Source organism: Colossoma macropomum, unplaced genomic scaffold (assembly GCF_904425465.1).
Source record: "Colossoma macropomum unplaced genomic scaffold, Colossoma_macropomum, whole genome shotgun sequence".
In the NCBI taxonomy this organism is placed as follows: Eukaryota; Metazoa; Chordata; class Actinopteri; order Characiformes; family Serrasalmidae; genus Colossoma; species Colossoma macropomum.
In genome coordinates this window covers 32,201,116-32,219,207 of record NW_023494807.1, presented here as the reverse complement: position 1 = coordinate 32,219,207, position 18,092 = coordinate 32,201,116, and the positions used below count along the sequence as shown (strand labels likewise).

General features: G+C 40.8%; 1 protein-coding gene across 2 annotated transcripts in view; it reads left to right on the top strand.

Annotated features, from left to right (window-relative positions):
- Positions 1–18,092, top strand: part of LOC118797032 (protein wntless homolog) — a 62,420-nt gene that overhangs the window by 13,774 nt on the left and 30,554 nt on the right. For both annotated transcript variants that reach the window (XM_036556241.1, XM_036556242.1), the window contains exons 3-10: positions 4,578–4,702; positions 5,668–5,829; positions 6,677–6,813; positions 10,733–10,901; positions 12,990–13,087; positions 13,249–13,312; positions 16,782–16,925; positions 17,051–17,134. In XM_036556241.1, coding sequence (XP_036412134.1) covers positions 4,578–4,702; positions 5,668–5,829; positions 6,677–6,813; positions 10,733–10,901; positions 12,990–13,087; positions 13,249–13,312; positions 16,782–16,925; positions 17,051–17,134 — 983 coding nt within the window. The remainder of the gene's footprint in view (positions 1–4,577; positions 4,703–5,667; positions 5,830–6,676; positions 6,814–10,732; positions 10,902–12,989; positions 13,088–13,248; positions 13,313–16,781; positions 16,926–17,050; positions 17,135–18,092) is intronic.

Sequence of the window (18,092 nt, the reverse complement as noted above, 5' to 3'; positions counted from 1 at the left end):
ACCTGAGCCCCTTTCATATCTAGTCCTAGATCGGATACATATCTGATTTGTAGCCATGTGGCCTTAACGTGGCGCTCAGATCGGAATTCATGTCCTTGTTCTCCACTGCGCGTGCGCCATCATCCAGCGTTACCATGGCAGCAGCGCCGAACTGAAGTTAAAGCCAGTAAATGGTGGAAAAACAACACATCTCACCTTTTTCTCCCTCGTCTCGCTCTAATAATGAAGCTGAGAGCTGATCAGAGTTAATGATCTTCTCAGCGAAGCTCGTTCTGCTCGTTAGTTTGTGCTGATGATGAACGTGATTCATTCACGTGACGTTACTGAGTAGGATGAGCTCATGAGGGTCATTTCAGGATGCCGGTTCGTCACATTAATGACAGATTTGAGTCACTTACCTAAACGAGTGTGAACCATCATGTCAGAGAGATCGGATTTGAGCAATGAGGCTTGTAATGTGAATGTAGCTATAGTTAGACCGGTTTCTTAACTTTTGAAATCATGCCTCTTTGCCACATACTGTGGATAATATCTGTTTATAGAGCATAAAAAACAAATTTGATATTTAAATATCTATATAGGTTAATGAACAGTGAAAACATTAAGGGGGGAAAAGGGAAAAACAGATATTAACACACTGCCATAGCAGTGAAATCCGCAGATATTTGCTTACAGAAAATGATCATGACTGGACAGAGGTTTACACTTGATCAATATTAGAAACTGATATTTGATGATGTAATAAGGTAAACCTCAGTGTTTAAAAATGATGCTGGTATTTCAGAATTATGTCAAATTTCTATATTTCTATACAAATAAACACATTTAGATTTTAGAGGGGTCACTGATTGGAGGTGTGGGAGCTCACCGATAGAAAGAGGGGAAAAATCAGAGCCGAGGAAAAGCTAAGTGTGATAGCGGCTCAGCGACGGCTAGAAGCTCCACTCGCCACGGAACACGCTCAGCTTTCACTCCAACACCGGTCACTCGGCTCTGCGCTCTCAGAAATCCTGTAAACGAAGATCATTTATCATCAGTTAGCTGGGACTGGGCCTGTGCTGTGCTGTGTGGCATGTTTGGCATGCTAACTCAGCTATCATTAGCTTAGCCAAAATGCTACAGATACAAACACCACAGAACAGGCTTAATTTCTCCTTTCTGTTGATTCAGCTCCAGTTGCTCAACTTCACTCCCTCAGGTTTAAATCGTTATCCTCTAACCTTGTGCCGCTGCTTTAGTGAGCCAGAACCGAACATGTTCTGTGGTGAGCAGAGCTGCTGCTACACTAGCTAAGCTAATGCTAACCGACGCCTCTCTCCTGGTTAGCTGCACTGTTCATCGGTTAGCATTTGTCAGATATGGTTTGACATTTATTGAATGATGGCTTGAAAATTGTGCTCTGTGTTCAGTTATTTGGTGACCATGAAAGTGTTTTTTTTTTTTGTTTTTTTTTAATTCTGAAATAACACAGGCTGAGGTGGGACAAAGGTGTCCTAAATGCTTTTTGCATCACTTACGACACTGCTAACCAACCCCCCCACAGCAATGTCACATACCATGAGAGGTCCAGTATGTGGAGGCTGTTTGAAGGTAAAAGTTAGACTTCCTAACCCTGATTTAAAAGACTGATTGTGGTGGATTTAGTCCCAGTTTCTGTATTTAAAAAAAAAAAAAATGCAGATATGCACATGAAACATATTGGATATCGGCGGCCCCCCAACCCACTGGGGTAACAAAGTAGAATCTTGCTGTGAATGCCCCCAAAAATCCCCCCCCCGTCACAGTCTGGAGGGCCAAGTCTGGCGCAGCTCCAGCAATAACACAGCTGTTGAAAGGGCTTAGTCTCCTGGGTGATGGCCGCTGTGTTCGGGGGGAATGTTTGTGTGTGCTAAGCTGACATTCAGAGAAGGGGGGCACTGCCAACAGAGCTCAGGAGAGAGAGAGAGCGAGCGAGCGAACACTGGTAATAATGCCCCCCACCACCTTTCTCTTTCTCTCTGGAGCTCTCGTTCACCCACTTTGCCTCTCTTCCCCCCCACCATCCAGGTTGAGCTGGAGAATTAGTGTCTGAGCTCTGAGCTCTTCAGCTTGTTTCATAACAGCACAAGGGCCTCTTCAGAAGGCAGAAGGAGCCCAGAGAGCCTGCAATGTGATCTAAACCGAAGCTTCAGGACTTCAGAGCTTCAGGGCTCGTACAGCCGTGCGGGGTCTGTTCTCTCACAGCATTGAGTGGTGAAATCTCCGCAAACTGACCAGCAAATTGTAGTCCTGCCAGACAAAATGCTCAGCAACAATATCAACTCAAAGCCCAAGCAAAATGAAAATGAGCTCAAATCAATATATTAAATAAACCACAAATTATATTTTGGACAAAAGATACGTTTTGTTTAACAGGTTTGTTTGTTTTTTGTTTTTTTTAAACATAGGTTTTAAAAATACTAGCACCCCCATTATTTATATTTGGTGAAGCCTCCGCTGGTGAGAACAAGCAGAGCTACTTTCTGTAATTCTTTACACGGTTGGAGAACACTTGGAGAGGGATCATGTACCACTCCAGTTCCTCTGTATTTCTGGATGTTCATCTGTGAGCTACTCTCGAATTTGGAGACTGCAACACCCCAGCCCCCAACTTTACATTGTGTTCCCTCAACTATTTCTTTGTGGATTTTGATGCGTGTTTGGGGTCATTATCCTGCTGAAAGTATCAGCCTTTTGTCGGAGGCATTTGGTGGAATTAATCATGCCGTTCATTTTCATCAAGAGCCCCTGGACCACCAGCAGTGAAACCGCTCAAAAACATCACTGATGCAACATCAAATATTTGACAGGAGGCATTTCATAGTCTTAATTTGAATGAAGTTGAGTTTGGAGTCTTGGAGTCTGAAAGGAAACTTTGTGTTTGCATTAGAGAGCCTGGAATATCTTAAAGCAAGAGCTTAGTGAAAAGCTTTTCGTCAACCAGCGAAGACGACTTTGGTTCAGACAAAATAGACAAAAGAACAGATAGAATTAAGCTTTGAGAGCTAAAAACAATAGAAACAGCTATATGACATACGTTTGTCTGTGTGCATAAATAACAGTATGACAGTGTCAAAGTGCATAATTAATCTTAGTCACCTCAGTTTGAGGCAATTCTGCAATATTATAATTATGAAGCGTGCAATATAATTGATGACATGTGGTTTGTATGATGCTAATTAGTAAGGTTCTAACATGTCTTGGCTGATCAACTACGTTTTATTATTATTATTAGAAATAGTAGTAGTAGTAGTAGTAGTAGAAATAATGCATAATATTAATAATTGATATTCAGTATATTACATTAAATGAATAATATTATTAGCATAAAATTATATTTATCCACTTATGATTAACTAAAAAATCAGATAAGCGAGATCCTTCAGGCTGTGACTACAGGGGTGATTACAGTGGCGATTACAGTGGCTACTTTATATTCACATATGACACGTGTGAAGCAAACATTCATTCTTCTAGAATATACAACCCCCTATAAACTCACTGTATGAATGTGAGACTTTTATTATTTGTGTGAGATGTGTGAAGATTTTCTTGCACACATCCCCCTAAAACTAATCCAATCTGAATACAGCCTAATATAATGTCTGCAGACCAAGGTGTTGGTAGATGGACTGACATCCGGATCACCCCATTGGTCATGCCAGTGGAATGGTGTTGAAGAGTGACGGCCGTCTGACTTTTCCTGACTCTGACTTTCCTGGCCGTCTGACTCTGAATGTGTCCTTTCACTGGTCCTTCTCTGGCCTTTTCTACAAAGGCCTCAGCTGGACGTCAGTCGTCAGAGTTTAATTTTGTTACTGAGATGTTAAAGGGCCCATATCATGAAAAAATAGTACAGAGCAGGTACTATTTGGGTGGTGGATCATTCTCAGCACTGCAGTTACACTGATGTGGTGGTGGTGTGTTAACATGTGTTGTGCCAGTATGAGTGGATCAGACACAGCAGTTCTGCTGGAGTTTTTAAACACTGTGTCCACTCACTGTCCACTCTATTAGACACTCCTACCTTGTCAGTCCACCTTGTAGATGTCTGCGTTTTTCAGACGAAGTCATGCATCTTTATATGATGACAATAGTAGATAATTCACTCACAATCTTGTTCTTGTTCTTCACCAAGTTTTGAGTTCTCTTCAAATAATTTATCGAAGTGTTCGCAATCAGATTCATCCACTCCGGGAAGGGGTCCATGTTACAAAATGTTTAGTAAATTCAGATTCAGTGCTGATACTAGCATTATTTTTGTGCTGTGAGTTGTCATTTGCCACACCTACATCCGTAGGGTCAGTGTCATCCACTCCTATCTGGGATTTCCTTATTTCAAGGGCCAGTAAACCAATAAAACCAAACAAACATTACATCGCTCTGGGGCGTAGATGCAGACCTGACCTTGTTGGTTACGTATAGTTGACGGTTTATTATTCATTTACTGATTTATCTGTTTATTTCTCTCATTTGAAGTGCCTTTGTAATATAGCAGTTCATGTCTTTCATTAGAGAGTGGCAGCTGATAAAGAAAATCTGTGCATGTTTGTGTCCAGAGGATGGAGCAGTGGTCACTGTAGATGTCGGGCTGGCCTATAGAGACGACGGTCTGAGTGAATGGACGGAGATGGCTCACTCTGTTGAACTGCGTAAGCTCAACTGCAATTTCACCACCCCCAAGGTAAACAAATTCACAGCCTTCACACATTCTCACACTCCTTCACACTCACCCCCTGCTCCTACAGGCATCAGCGCATCAGTGAGTGGACTGTTGTATTATTATGATTATGAGATTATCAGTCAGAGACCACCCCTCATTTATTTAAGTTCCACTCAAAACGACTATTAAGCACAAGTTATTCATTTTTTGTGAAAAAGATTTTAAGGCATGTTTAACAGAAAACTACTCAGAAACCTCAACATTACTTTTCCCTTCATTCCAGCTTCCATTCTTTTCAGGAGACTCACTTTCAATACCTCAAAGAATCTGCAGACACACCTCCAAAGTTCAGTCTTAGAAGCTGGTTGATCATTTTCTGAAGTAATCAAACACATTCAGTGGTGTTGAGGTCTGGACTCTGGGGTGGTCAGTCCATCGTTCAGCTTCTTTGTTTGATGTGTCCGTCTCCTTTTCTCAGTGAGGTTCTTCTGGACAGCTACACATCCTTTCAGACCCACAGCGCTGAGTCGTCTTCTCACAGTGGAAGGGATGGACAGAAACACCTGTGGATGTTTTCAGATCTGAAGCAGCTTGATTTTCTCCTCTCTCTCAGAGATGAAAGCTTTAAGTGCTGTTTATCTGATGGGGGCAGTTTTGGTGTCTACCAGCTCTTCCAGGTGGTTGTTAGGAGCCCCGTTTTTCACTGTAGCTTTTAATCAGTTTTTGAACTCCAGTTTTTGTTTTTTGTCCCCCCCCCACTTATTTTCCTTTGAATTTCTCCTGTCTTATGCAAGTGGTTTATTTTATATCTTATCTCCTGAAAAATGAATAACTTGAACTTATTGAAGATTTTGACTGGAAATTAAATAAAGGCATTTCATTTTTGCACTTCAGACTGATGCATTTGTACACTTGTAGTTATTACTGTTCTCCAATACAGCAGTAAAAAAACAATTCTGAACTTTCTCCTTTTTTTTTTTTCTAAGACTATTGATAACGAAGGTCGCTATTATGAATGTGACCTAATGCCCTTGATGGAGATTGGCTGTGTGTTCCACAAGTACTACCTTCTCAACATCCGCTTACCTGTCATTGAGCGTAAGAAGGTGAACGTGGGAATCGGAGAAATCAAGGACATCCGCCTGGTGGTGAGTGTACACTGTTAGAAATAAAGGTTCTGTTCAGGTACATTTTCCGTTCATCAAGGTACAAACAGTGGTTTTAAGATCTGATTGTGAACCTTAAATAAGTTTTTCCAGGTGAAAAGTTCGTATTTGTACCTTTTCATAACCGAATGTTTTAAACAGAACAGTAAAATAAAAGCCTGGAGACGAGACGGGGTGTGTGGAGTCAGTACAGCTTAGAACATATCATTTCAGTGGATTATGGTTCAGTTATGTTCTCTGAGTAAAGGGAACTGCCCCAGTGACAGTTTAGTACCTTTATTTCTGAGATTGTAGAGTCCGTTCAAAGATGATTTAGACAAAGATGATTAGTGTTCTCAAAAGTAGCCAAAGAGATGCAGCATAATCATAATGCATATACTACCATTTAAAGGTTGGGAATCTATGTTTTCAATAATAAGGCCATTCTAATTTATATATACAAAATGGTTGTAATGTGCTCATCCTGTACAACTTCAAACAGCTGTTAGGAAGCTGTAAAAATGGAAGAAGTAGTGAACAGAGCTGTAGACGTCTCTAAAATGACTGTAAAATCTGATATCCACAGCTGAAGTTGTAATGTCACCAGTATTCAGAATTCATTACTGGCTGTCAAATCTTGAGGCAGATAAAACGTTAAAAGTAAATATATCACGCAACGTTTATAATTTAATAACACCCCCACTCACCGTTTGACCTGTTACTCTTAACTATCAGCAAATAATTATGCTTCATCTCCTGAATGAGTAAAAGTTGGTCTCTAGCTTGGCCTCCACTGCAGTTCTCCTGATGTAGATGTTTGACTGCAGGCTATTTTTCTCCAACATTTCAGGGCATCCATCAGAATGGTGGCTTCACAAAGGTTTGGTTTGCCATGAAGACCTTCCTCACCCCCAGCATCCTCATCATCATGATCTGGTACTGGAGAAGGATTACCATGATGTCAAGACCTCCAGTGCTGCTGGAAAAGTATGACCTTTCTTGGATTCCTTACTAGCAAAGGCTTACATAGCACTTTGGCATGTGCACCTCATTTTGTGTGGAGGTGAAGTTGAGATTGTTGGGGCGAGAAGGAGTTCTGTGTGTGTGTGTGTGTGTGTGTGTGTGTGTGTGTGTTTGTTTGTTTGTTTGTTTGTTTGTTTGTTTGTTTGTTTTTATCCTCCCCTCAAAATTAATTTTGAACCATGACTTTGCATTTTTTTTTATAGGAAACAAACATTTTATTGAAGTCACTGTAATTGCAGGAGTATTTTAACAGAGAATAATGAATGAATTCATTCAGGACTCTCACTTACATAAAGCAGGCTAGAGATTCTCCACAAGGCGGGGGGGGGGCTGTTAGCTCTCAAATGGCTTTTGTGTGACTCACTGAAAGAAGCAACTGGTGAATGAACCCACACCAGCAGGAGCACACTACTGCCCATAGTTTTAGCTTGTTTCACTTTTATTTTGGGAGTGTTTAAAGTAAATAAAAAGGTCAGTATGTCGATACAAAAACAGTATTTTCAGTAGTGCTGCCCATAAAGTATTGATATCAAGTGTTGGCCCTATCAGCAGGAGATCGCAAATTCGATCCCTGGTGGTGCTGCAGCCGTCTGTGGCCGAGAGTAAGTACAGTTGGCCTCTCTCTCTGGGTGGACAGGACTGGCAGTTGGCGTTCTCCTCCGAGCGTGTTCAGCTGTCCAATGACGTTGCGTGAGCGGCAGTTCGAAAGGATGTGGTGGCGCTTCACAGGTCTCAGAGGAAGCTTGTGCTAGTCTACGCCCTCCTAGTGCTGGTGGTATCGTGTGGTTGGGGGAGTCCAAACTAGAGCATGGAACTGGATTCAACTAAATTGGAAAGAAAAATCGAGAGGAAAATCAAAAAAAAATTTTTTTTAAATCAATCAGAGGAACGATACTTTAGCTGGACTGAAGAGCAGCATGATGTTTGTGTTCTTGTTTTAAAACTCATCAGTTAATTCCCACATTCAATTAGTTTTGCCATTATGTAGCTGCTAGTTTTTCAAAAACATTGGCTTATAAATAATTTTAAAATGTTATAAAGGTGTGCACGCTGCGTTGTCAAGTCGCCTGTCATTGTGTTATTAACTGTGGCTCATTCTTGCTTACAGGTGTTTATCACACCCCAGAGCCGTGTATTGTTTGTTTGGTTTTGTTGGTTTACTGGCCCTTAAAATAAGAAAATCCAAAAATAATGTTAGTATCAGCGCTGAAACTGGTCTTATTAACCGCTTAAATGGCCAGGGCCTGCCAGCACACCCAAAGTTTTATTACACACTTCTATAACCTAAATACAGCTCAGTCAGTTTGCATTAAAGTCCCTGTAGTTACTATATAACAAGGCTTAGTATGTAATAAGCCTTGATCAGGTACTGGTCAGACCTGACAGATCCACTATCAATACTGCACTCAAAAAATGTAGAACTGGCTCTTGTAGTTGTTAAGAAAACAAAGCAAGTTGATATTAATTGAATGAACCCGTTTTTAAAATGTACTTGAAGTATAAGCTTTGAAAAGCATAATCATCTCACTGAGCAAACTCAGTCAACACAAATAGAACAGAATGAGTTTTTCTGGATCTCCTGGGATTTTCAGCTGCTATCACAAGACACAGAGCTAAATAAATGAAGGCTGTTGTGCTTAAAATAAGACCTATCCTACATTACTAACATAATGAGTTAAAGGAGCGTTTTTGATTGCTTCTCATATTCAAAGATTTTATTCGCTCCTGGCCAGTAGCATAGCCTTTTATTATAATTACTACTTTTTGTCTTTCTTTCTTAGGCTAAATGTGATACCAGATTAGGTTTGGCCAATTTAAGCAAACCATGTTTAATAAAATCATGTTTAAAAATGGCCTTATTTTGAAAGAAAACCGTTTAATTGTGTGGAAATACTTCCCATAATTCAGTTAAGTTTATGAAAATAAGGATTTTTGAGTGTGTTTGGTATTGAGACATTGAACGCGGTGTCGTTCGGACATTTGAAAACGGCAACAGACCAAAAAATATCTAGAATTAATGTCATGTTTCTTTCCCGTACTCCAAAACTGCTTCTCTCCCTTCGTCTTCCTCACTGAGCTTCAACACCTCCACATCTTCACTGTCCGGCCTGAGCTTGCCACCGGCGTTCCCAAAAGACGGGAAGCTCTCAGGCAGTCATAGCGTATGCAGTTCGCAGGGGAAGCGATTATTTTTTCATGTTTTAAAAGCTTTGGCGAGCTGACTTGCCTGCTGTTCCGCTGGGGATTCAGGATGGAAATCGCAACCCTTTTCACATCTCCAGGAGAAGCCCAAGCAGGCGTAACAGCAGCTCCCCACCGGCTTTCTTATTGTGGGAACGGTGCCAAAATGATGCCTCGCTTCAGTGGAGCTGACGTCGACCACGGCTCGGAGAACCGTTACACAAGCCTCCAGCCAACAGTGTCTTTTGGTTTAGGTCATGGACAAACGCAGTAGAAGTAAAGCAATAGCTTCATAACAATATTTAGGTGTACTCAGTTCTCCTCCTTACCCCAAATGTAGTCAACCTGCCGAGACATGTTTGGGGTCCGAAGTTAGGTTTGGTTAAGTCAGAGCCGGTTTATGAGAAGTCTGGCCACTTCCTATTTCCCCTGTTATATCAAAAAAAGGACTGCAAAGCAGAGAGTGCCTGCGAGCGAGTCCTCAATGAATGGGAGGAAATGGAGCTAAATGGCTAAAAACAAAAAATAAAACAGTTTCTAATCAATCGCCCAGAACTTTCCTTTAATTTTAGAAAGCAGAAGGATGTATTTCACAGAAAAGCAAAGAAATTTTGCCTGTATTTTTCCATTTTTCTACAGCAGATGGGTTTTGGGTAGCAGGAGGCTAACATTACTGCTACTGCGTGCTGATTGGCGAATGGAGCAGCTCATTGGCTGTTTGCGCTCACAGACGTCATGAAGAGTTTAAAAGCTCTTAAAAATATAACAGTAGTGTTAGAAGTGTTAGAGTCAGGTTCACCCCACATCCCCTCCCCTCACCCCCGCCCCCCCCAGTCCCCCCACTGGTTTACTCTTTGATCTTGTCTCAGCATGTGTACCTGCCAGAAGGAGATTTACCACCAAGTCTGATTTATGTGTGTGAACAAATCAGTTTATATCAACTTGTTTGCCTTTTTTTTAGGTAGATTAAATAATTGGAGCACTTCATTTAAAATAAGCAGTTATTTTGACAATCAGACACTCAAAAAAGTAAGACCTTATTGACATAATCGGTGAAAATCTTGATGCAATGATCCCTTCAACTTGATCAGTCATATTTGTGGAAAAATGTTATTACATAATAATGGGAAAATAAGCCATGATTTTCGACAGTCAGTGATAATCTTAAACAATTATATTCAAAATCTCAAGAAAAAGGCCATCAATTACTTTGATGTAATTAATCAAAAGCTTAAGAAAATAATATAATAATAAAATAATTGTTTTAACATAATCAGTCCCGATCATGAAAACCAATTTTTTCGTCATGTTCAGCTAAAATCATCTTTTCTGCGTTATAGTGTGCCGCCTTCTTGCTTACTATCCGGTGTCGACCAGAGGAGGATGGGTTCTCCTTCTGAGTCCTGGTTCCTCTCAAGGTTTCTTCCTGTTTCTCTTAGGGAGTTTTTCCTTGCCACTGTCGCCACTGGCGACGCTCATGGGGGCTTGGACCCAGATTTCTTTCTGTAATGCTGATTTCCTTGTAAAGCTGCTTTGTGACAGCACCTGTTGTAAAAAGCGCTATATAAATAAACTTTACTTACTTACTTGCACCTGAACATAAACTATAGCATGAACAGTGTCCTATAAGTCCTTGTGCCGCTTCAGAGCAGGACACTATACGCAATCATGCAGTCTGTTGAGGAGTTTTGTCGTTTTACAGGGTTATCTTTGCTCTGGGAATCTCCATGACCTTCATCAACATCCCAGTGGAATGGTTCTCCGTTGGGTTTGAGTGGACGTGGATGCTGCTCTTCGGAGATATTCGTCAGGGAATCTTTTATGCCATGCTGCTCTCATTCTGGATCATCTTCTGTGGAGAACATCTAATGGTAAAAACGTCAGGGAGCGCTTACAGACGCTGCAGTTTCTTTCCTTTTTTAACTTTTAACCTTCTATTTCATTGTAGCTTTAATAAATTCATTTATTTACATGTATAATTTATGGTGAAATGCCTGTGGAATACTATGTATTGTGTTACGGTGAAAAAGTGAAAACATCTGAAATCTAGTCAATATATCTAATATTTCTCATTGTGAAATTGCTGTAGGAATATTCTAGGATTATTCAACCTACTTCTGGATGTCTTGCTTATTTTAAGTAACTTTATCTAGAAATCTAGAAATTTTGTTGTGGCATTGGTAGATAATTTTACACTAGAATAAGAATTTCACTAGATAAAATGATGAAGTAAAAATGTCTACAATTAATTTATCGTCTTTTAATATTTTTACAACAATCTCAATGAGAAATATTACACTAGATTTAAAGGGCCTATATTTTTCCTTTTTTTCAATTCTAGTCATTTGTGTGGTTTTACAGTCGTCATTATGTTTTACATTGTAAATGAATTAATTAATTTTACGTGATCATTTGTGACCTCACAGAAGCATTGAATTCATCAACGAAACAATGAATACATACGGCGTCAAACTCTTATTTCAAAAAAGGGAAATTTGGCTGTGATATGGGGAGTTTAAAATATATTCACTGGTCTAAACGTCATATTTGGCAGTGTATGTATTGTCCACTGTCATATGCTTTGTGAAATATAGGCCTATATTAATAATACTAACATGCCGGTGTGTTCTACCGAATTGTAATCATCAATGTAGTAAATATGCTTTAAAGGGCTTGTATTTTAGAACAGGGGATCTCAACTTTTTGTATCCCAAGACCCACCTGTTTATAAATACAAAGAACAGCAGCCCACACGAAAACTAAAATCAACTTTTTAAATATAATTTTCTTTTTCTTAAGTGCTGAAACTGAAAATCTGAGAATCAGGGCCGGAACAAGATCAGATCGTCCATTTGGTTCAATCACAGGTCCCAAAATTTGCAGTTATGTTAAAATATATATTTGCAAAGATGTTAAAGGGGGAAAAAGCAAAAAGAATAGAAATGTACGAGGTGGATGTAGACTGTGATTGATATTGCGTTTTCCCTGAGAATACTCCACTGGCTTTGGTCTCCAGATTTCTTTGTTATTTTGTGGTTAATTTGAAATAGCCAGACCTCACTCCACTCACCGGGCTTCTGGATTAGCGTTGTCACGATCAACAATAATAATAAACCTGCTTCTTTGTCATCGGGTTATCTATTTGAGTTTAACCACTCAAGTCGCTGATGCTCGGCTAAAAATACGTTCTGATCTATGAACCAAAATCAAACTCATTTCTTCGCTGTTATTTTATTTTACGGCACCGTGCTGCAGAAACGAGACCAAAGGAGGGTCTGTAAAGAGATGTTAAAACAGGCAGATTATGCTGACGGTACAGCGCTGATGTGCTGCTAGAAGAGGAAAGCGAGCTCTGTTGATGAATCCCCTCGTTTCATCACAGACTGCTTCCCACCAGCTGACAGGGTTTGTTTGGATGCAGCTCAGCTGTCTGTTATAGACCTGAATACGGGTGTCCACACCAAATAAGGTGGGTGTGAAAGCGCTCTGAGAAACGTCTCAACCTCTGGCTCGCTGACTGATGGCTGCGTTGTCTCAAACTGATGTTGTGCAATGGTTTTTATTTGTACATATATTGGTTATAATTTGAAAACGTTTGATTCTTAATTATTGAGTTAATCTTTTTTTTTCCCCACTTATGTTTTTATGACGTTAAACGTTACCTGCCCACTAAGAGCTACTGCCTTCCTAGAGGTCAGGCCCGCGGACCACTACAACGTGTTTCTCGGCCCACAGGTTGAGAAACCCTGTCTTAAAAAACTGAATGTTTATTGAAGTACATTGCTTCTTTATAATGTTGTGTTGGTGAAGCACTGACCAATAGCCAGCGTTATTGAAATGTCAATCAAGATAGATAAACATAAGAGAGAATTTCCAAGGAATATAAAATTCCTTCCTGCTCAAAGCCGCTGTTTTTAATCAGCTTATCTCTCGTGGTCTGTTGCTCTTTTTCCTGCCAGGATCAGACGGAGAGGAACCGTTTCTCCGTGTACTGGAAGCAGGTTGGGCCAATCGTCTTTGGCTCCTTCTGCCTCTTCATCTTCGATATGTGTGAGAGGTGAGCCAAACGCACGCTGCTTTCATCCCTGGCACAGAGACGGTGTCGTCCAGCCCTTAATCTCGCCGGTCTGAATCTGGCCTGTCATATTGAGTTAGCACTGAGGTGGTCTGACTGTCCTGAATGATAAACGTGATGCTTTTTTTTTTCTTTTCTAACAGAGGAGTGCTGTTAACCAATCCCTTCCACAGCATCTGGGCCTCAGACGTAAGGACAGAACTGGCTGTATCCTTTCACACTAGTGTGGTGTTGAATAGCAGTACTAGGGCTGTAGTTGGCTTTATACTAAAGCTAGTTTCTTCACATGAAGAAACTTTGAGATGCCTCAAAAGGACCTTTTTAAAACTGTCCATGTTTTTGATGTGGAACTGCTTTAGTTTACAGCCTACGCTATGTTACAGTAGGGGTCAGAGTGAAAAATCTCAGAAATGTAAATGTTTAAAGGGCCCACATTAAGGAAAGACTGAGAAAGATCTTCCTCACCTTTTTGAAACAAAAGTTTGATGTAGTGTGTAAACACTGTCAAAGTTGAAGACATACAGGTCACCCTCCAGCCCATACCGTCCATAAATGGAAGCTGCAAATACAGCCTATTTTTATGTCGTTGGAAACCTGCACGTTTTCCTACATCCTCATGTTCATGCTGAAGTTATAAGGAGCGCTTCAGCCTGGACTGCTTTTTGAATGAGGGACAGTACTGCACAGCCAATCAGAATATAGTTCATTTGCATTTATCAGACTTAAAAAAAAATTGCCTGTTTAATTGTAAGAGATGAAAAGAAGTTGGAAAATGAATTACGACATTAAAAAAAGGAATATGTACATAAAACTACACATGTTCTGCCATGTCTAAAAAGCCAGTAGGGCTGGGCAATTTAACAGTATTTATTGTTATCGTGATAAGTCACAATATGCTTTTCTGAGTATATCCTGGATATCATATTTTTTTAATTGAGCTACTGCTGCCTCTTTTTTGCCTGTTCCAATGTTTCAGATGTCCAAAAATATTGTGACACGTTGAGTATCATGGGAAAAAAAAACGTAAAAAGTGTTGTGATTATGTTTTCGCCATATTTCCCATCCCTACACGCAAACCAACAGTGTTGGGGGTAACGCATTACAGTCATGTGATTACTTTTTCTGTAGCGAAGAAATGTAATGCATTACAGTTAAATATTAATTACAAAAAATTCTAATTACATTATAGTTACTAAAATTATAAAAAAAAACTGTTACTTGCGTTACTCATGTTTTTCTATAAAAAATATTCTTTTAGTACACAAAATATAAAGCATTTACCAAGCTTTTCTTTTTTTTTATTATTATTATTATTATTATTATGTTTTTTTTACTATATTTTTTTTGGATTTTTACCCAATTTTCTCCCCAAATTTAGTCGTCTCCAATTCCACCTGCTCGTTAGGACTCCCCCAATCACACGATGCTATCAACGCTAGGAGGGTGAAGTCTAACACAGGCTCCCTCCGAGACCTGTGAAGCCAACCACCGCTTCTTTTCGAACTGCCGCTCACGCAACGTCACTGGACAGCCGAACGCGCTCGGAGGAAAGCGCCAACCGCCAGATCTGTTACGTCAGCTAACAGACGCCTGCGCTGACTAGCATCGCGCTGAGTGATGGGGGGAGAAGGGCAGCCATCCCACCCACCCAGAGAGAGCGAGGCCAATTGTGCTCTCTCGGACTCCCGGCTACGGACGGCTGTAGCATCACCAGGGATCGAACTCGCGATCTCCTGAGGGCCAAGCCTTTCTGTTAATTCGTGGACGGCACAGCTCGTCATGTGACCGCTAATGTGAGCACAAACACAGTTTGTCAACAATGGGAGAGGACAAGAGTGGAAGGTTCCACACATGGAGATATTCTCATGATTTTGAATTTGTTTCACACAAAGACAAAAACAGTACGGTGTAATTTTAGTGAAGTAAGTGTAGTTTTGTCCAAGCCAAAAACACCTTTCAACTGCTGCAAACTCAACAAGCAGCGTGTCGAAGCACTGAATCAGGGTACATGCTAAACAAGCAGAAACAAAACTCGTGGCTAAAGACCCTGTACTGAAGGAGAGAGTGCCCCACAACCAAACAAGATAAACTGGGTTTTCATTCAGCGCCAGGAATGAAGGTAACTCGGGGAAAAATTAAGAGACTTGTAGCAAAATACATAGTCAAGGAAATGCTACCACTGTCTAATGCAGAGTCGCCATCATTTACACCAGGAGTTGGCAACCCACCTTAAATGGTGCCTGGGGCGGCAGAATGTAACTGCTGCACCATTTAAGGTGGAACGGGAAAATTCGAACGAGAAACTGATGACGGTTTCTCGTAGCAGATTAAACGTGTCAGGAAACCAGCTGGAGTGATTCTAAATGCTAATAACTCCATTGATCTCCAAATTATTGATGTTAATCTTAAATCTTTCCTATTGCCGTTTCGTTAGCCACTAGCTAGGCGAGGTTGTCTGTGTTGCTATGGTGACCAGCAGTCTGCGCTGATCTTCAGGGTTAAAGGGTGAATTAGCAGTTCTACATTAACTCCAGAGTTTAAGACCATTTAGTTTTAAACTGTGTTAGAACTTTATTTTACTGTAAAGGAGGATTATTTTATTTTTACCTTATAATCTTATTCTGCTCTGGAGCCGCAACAGGGCAGTAAAAGAGCCGCACTTTGCCGACCCCTGATTGAGACAAATACTGAACGAGATACCAGTCACAGGCAAAAGTGTACCGCCATCAGACTAAAAAGCATTTGTGAGCTATTTGGTTAATTCAGTTGTTATACTCTCCTGTCCACATGCTTGAAATATAGGTTTTGTTTTGTTTTGTTGGACCACTGAAGGAGCTTTTATTGGACTGTATTTTTCTGCTGCTTAAGTACGTATGGACTTTTTCAGAGAAAATATCGAAGCACCAAGTATAGTGACGTTCATTTTATACATGTTAATGTCGCTGTTACTGGTGCATTGTGTTCCTAAATAAACTGTGGAAAGGACTATTTTCTATCATTTTCGTACTTTCCAGATATGTTTGTAGATTTGATTCCAGGATATTTTGTATGGATTTTAGAATGTAACTTAAAAGTAAAGTAATGAGGTTTGGGATTACATTTTCCAGAAAGTAATGAGTAAAGTAATCCCATTCCAATTTTAGTTAAGTAATGAGTAATCTTTAATGGATAACTTTTTTTTGAGTAACTACCCCAACACTGTAAACCAATCACAGTTATTGGCTGTTCATGACACTGGTGGGGTGGGGGGGGTGGGGGGCTTCAGTGTGGAAGTTTTTGATAGCAACATTTTGCCTGTTCCAACGTTTCAGATGCCCAAAAATATTGTGACATATTGAGTATCATGGAAAAAAACGTGAAAAGTATCGTGATTTATTATATTTTTGCCATATTGCCCACCTCCTATGTGCAAACCAATCACAATTCACAGCTGCCCATGACACTGAGGGGGTGCAGTGGCACTAACTATCTACGATGAGGGTCTTAGACTGGAGATGTTTGATGTCAGCTGAATTAGGCCGCTGGTGGCTCAGTGGAAAGATTAAGTTGTGAAGTTATCATGAATTAAGTAGTGTGATACTGAATCACGGCGCCTCTAGTGATTCCCACCCTGACTGTACAGTACCGGACACAGTGGTTATTGTTTCACTGAGTTTCTTTGACTGAGGTTGTTCAGATGGCCTTCATCATCGTGGCTGGAATCTGCGCCTGCCTCTACTTCCTGTTCCTGTGCTTCATGGTGTTCCAGGTGTTCCGGAACATCAGTGGGAAGAGGACGTCTCTGCCTGCCATGACCAAAGCTCGCCCCCTGCATTACGAGGCAAGCAGCTCACATACTAACGATCTTAAATAAACCGAAGTTTGGGTCATTTCGTTATTTGTACTCAGTGGTTTGGGCTCTTTGTCAGTGTTCTTATCTGATTTGTATTTTCATTTTCCATTCAGGGCCTGATTTTCCGTTTCAAGTTCCTGATGCTGGTGACTCTGGCGTGTGCAGCCATGACCGTTATCTTCTTCATCATCAGCCAGGTGTGCAAACTGACCTCATGCTGAAAAGTTTAGAATAAGGCTCAGTCATGAAGTGGTGGAAAAATGCAGCCGTGTGTGTAGATCTGCAGATTCCACCTCCTTGTTTCTGCGCTCATTGTCCATTTTATCAGCTCCACTTACTATATAGGTGCACTTTGTAGTTCTACAGTTACAGACTGTAGTCCATCTGTTTCTCTGATACTTTGTTAGCCCCCTTTTACCCTGTTCTTCAGTGGTCAGGACCCTCATGGGCCCTCACAGAGCAGGTACTATTTGGGTGGTGGGTCATTCTCAGCACTGCAGTGACACTGACGTGGTGGTGGTGTGTTAGTGTGTGTTGTGCTGGTGCGAGTGGATCAGACACAGCAGTGCTGCTGGAGTATTTAAACACTGTGTCCACTCACTGTCCACTCTATTAGACACTCCTACCTTGTTGGTCCACCTTGTAGATGTAAAGTCAGGGACGATAGCTGATCTGCTGCTGCACAGTTTGTGTTGGTCATCCTCTAGTCCTTCATCAGTGGTCACAGGACGCTGCCCACAGGACGCTGTTGGCTGGATATTTTTGGTTTGTGGACTATTCTCAGTCCAGCAGTGACACTGAGGTGTTTAAAAACTCCAGCAGCACTGCTGTGTCTGATCCACTCAGACCAGCACAACACACACTAACACACCACCAACACGTGTTACTGCAGTGCTGAGAATGATCCACCACCCAAATAGTACCTGCTCTGTGAGGGTCCATGGGGGTCCTGACCATTGAAGAACAGGGTAAAAGGGGGCTAACAAAGTATCAGAGAAACAGATGGACTGCAGTCTGTAACTGTAGAACTACAAAGTGCACCTATATAGTAAGTGGAGCTGATAAAATGGACAATGAGCGTAGAAACAAGGAGGTGGTCAGAATGTTATGCCTGATCGGTGTATATGTAAATATTCATTATGTAACTGTAATAAA